General features: G+C 39.4%; 1 protein-coding gene across 1 annotated transcript; it reads right to left on the bottom strand.

Annotated features, from left to right (window-relative positions):
* Positions 1-273: 273 nt before the first annotated feature.
* On the bottom strand, positions 274-1,758 carry KCNS3 (potassium voltage-gated channel modifier subfamily S member 3; the record flags this gene model as incomplete). Its single annotated transcript, XM_080616037.1, has 1 exon — positions 274-1,758. One exon carries the CDS (start codon positions 1,756-1,758, stop codon positions 274-276), a length of 1,485 nt encoding a protein of 494 aa, XP_080472163.1.
* Between the last annotated feature and the right edge of the window lie 273 nt (positions 1,759-2,031).

The raw sequence follows: 2,031 nt of genomic DNA, 5'->3' as shown, positions 1-2,031 counted from the left end.
TGACCTCACATGTAAAATTGTTTTCCTGACTTCTCCTCCCCAAAAAATGCATAACATTAATTGTGTAAAAACTAAACCACCATATGAGGCATATTTTAAAGCCTCATATAAACAATGTCGCTTTTATGGCATCCTCAGAGCAAAGAATGTCCAAATATGGCTGAGAGTTAAGTACCCTGAGAATTAACTGCTCTTAATAAATTCACTGAAGTTTATAAGTCCACATTTACCAAGAATCAGAAAAGAAATGAAGTGAAGAGAACACTGCTCAACTCATTTTTTTGTACCATTCTCTAAAGATGCTGTGTTATAAGCATACTCCATGTCTTGGATGCTGGATGCATCTGTTGAATCTTGGTCACTGACTACAATTCCTACTGAAGAAAGGCTAGAAATGAAGGAGTGCATCTTTTTTGCATAAATATCCCTAATATTAAAATAAGGTAGGTCATTACATTTCTCTTTGCGATCATTGTTGCATTGGTCTGGATCAATATCTTTTTGCTTTTGATAGTACTTAGAAAACTTATTGAAAATAATGGTGATTGGAAGTGCTACCACTAGTATCCCACAGATAATGCACAGGGTGCCGAGCAGCTTTCCAGCAAGAGTGACTGGGTAAGTGTCCCCATAACCAACAGTAGTCATGCTGATGGTTGCCCACCACCAGCAAACAGGGATGCTTTGCAGTTCTGATGAGTCATCATCTTTCTCTACTGAGTAAACAAGCACTGAAAAAATAGAAATCCCAACAGATAAAAACAAAAGCAGAAGTCCAACTTCCTGATAGCTATGTCTCAAAGTGGCACCTAAAGACCGCAGTCCTACAGAGTGCCTGGCCAGTTTCAGGATGCGAAATATCCTCATTAACCGCAGGATCTGAACAACTTTCCCCATGTTTTCTATGTCTTCACTTTCTTCTTCTTTTGTGTCTACCGCTAACGTTGCATAAAATGGGATAATAGAGACAAAATCAATGATATTCAGTGGTTTCTTCCAGAACTTCTTTTGACTTGGAGCAGTGATGAGCCTGATCACTAGCTCCACAGTGAACCAGATGATGCACGTGATCTCCACAGCTTCCAGCACCGGGTCTTCAATCTCCCTGTCATTGGCATCCAGCCTTTGAAACTCTGGCATGCTGTGAATGCACATGGCCACAATTGATGCCAGTACTACACTCAGGGACGACACGGCAATTAATTTGGCAGATAAGCAGTATGCCGGATTTTCCATTCTGACCCAGATCTTCTTTCTTATTTCACCAAAACACAGATTGTCAAACTTTTCCAGCTCTTTATCAAATATGGATGATTCTTCATTAGAGGAGTCTATACTTCTGTCATTGCTCTTCTGATCCCAGTCTTTCTCAGGACCTTCTTCTTTCCTTTCCTGGTACCGATTGCTGCAGCAGGAATCAATAAACAGCTCATTTATCCCCCAGTACTCTATTTCCTGGCAGAAGGAAAAGACACAAAGTTCTTCCATGACGTGAAGTTTGCCTGTATAGTAAAAATTCAGAACATATCGGAACAAGGAAGGATTCCTGTCAAAGTAATATTCCTTGTCTGCAACACTATAATCATCACACAGTTCTAGGATAGCCTCTTCTGAATGGCATTTGAGAAGTTTTCCAAGTCTGGTGTGGGGAAATCGGAGCAAGGTGCTTTGATCCACCGATTGCTTAAAGCCACCCACATTCAAATTGATAAGTTCTGCATCTTTGCCAGGTCTGCGGAAAAATTCACCATAAACCATTTTGAATAGATGAGTTCCACTTCTGGTGCCCAACAAGATTACATTGAACCTGAAAAGAACATAAGGTATTGTTAGAGCACTTAATTCAGTTTTGCTCTTGTGCCACATCGTTTTTTCCATGTCTGGTTACTGTGAAATGCTGTAAGAAAAAAAAAATAAATGAAGTAATGAATACCATTATTCAGCATTTCACAAAAGCACATTTAAATCAGGTTTATGGCTTAACACAGCTTTAGCAAATCTTAAATCAATAGGTTCTGTTTACTTTCCATA

The sequence above is a fragment of the Psittacula echo genome (assembly GCF_963264785.1).
Source record: "Psittacula echo genome assembly, chromosome: 4".
In the NCBI taxonomy this organism is placed as follows: domain Eukaryota; kingdom Metazoa; phylum Chordata; class Aves; order Psittaciformes; family Psittacidae; genus Psittacula; species Psittacula echo.
Note: the sequence above shows the minus strand (reverse complement) of the source record. Positions and strands in the feature narration are given on the sequence as shown.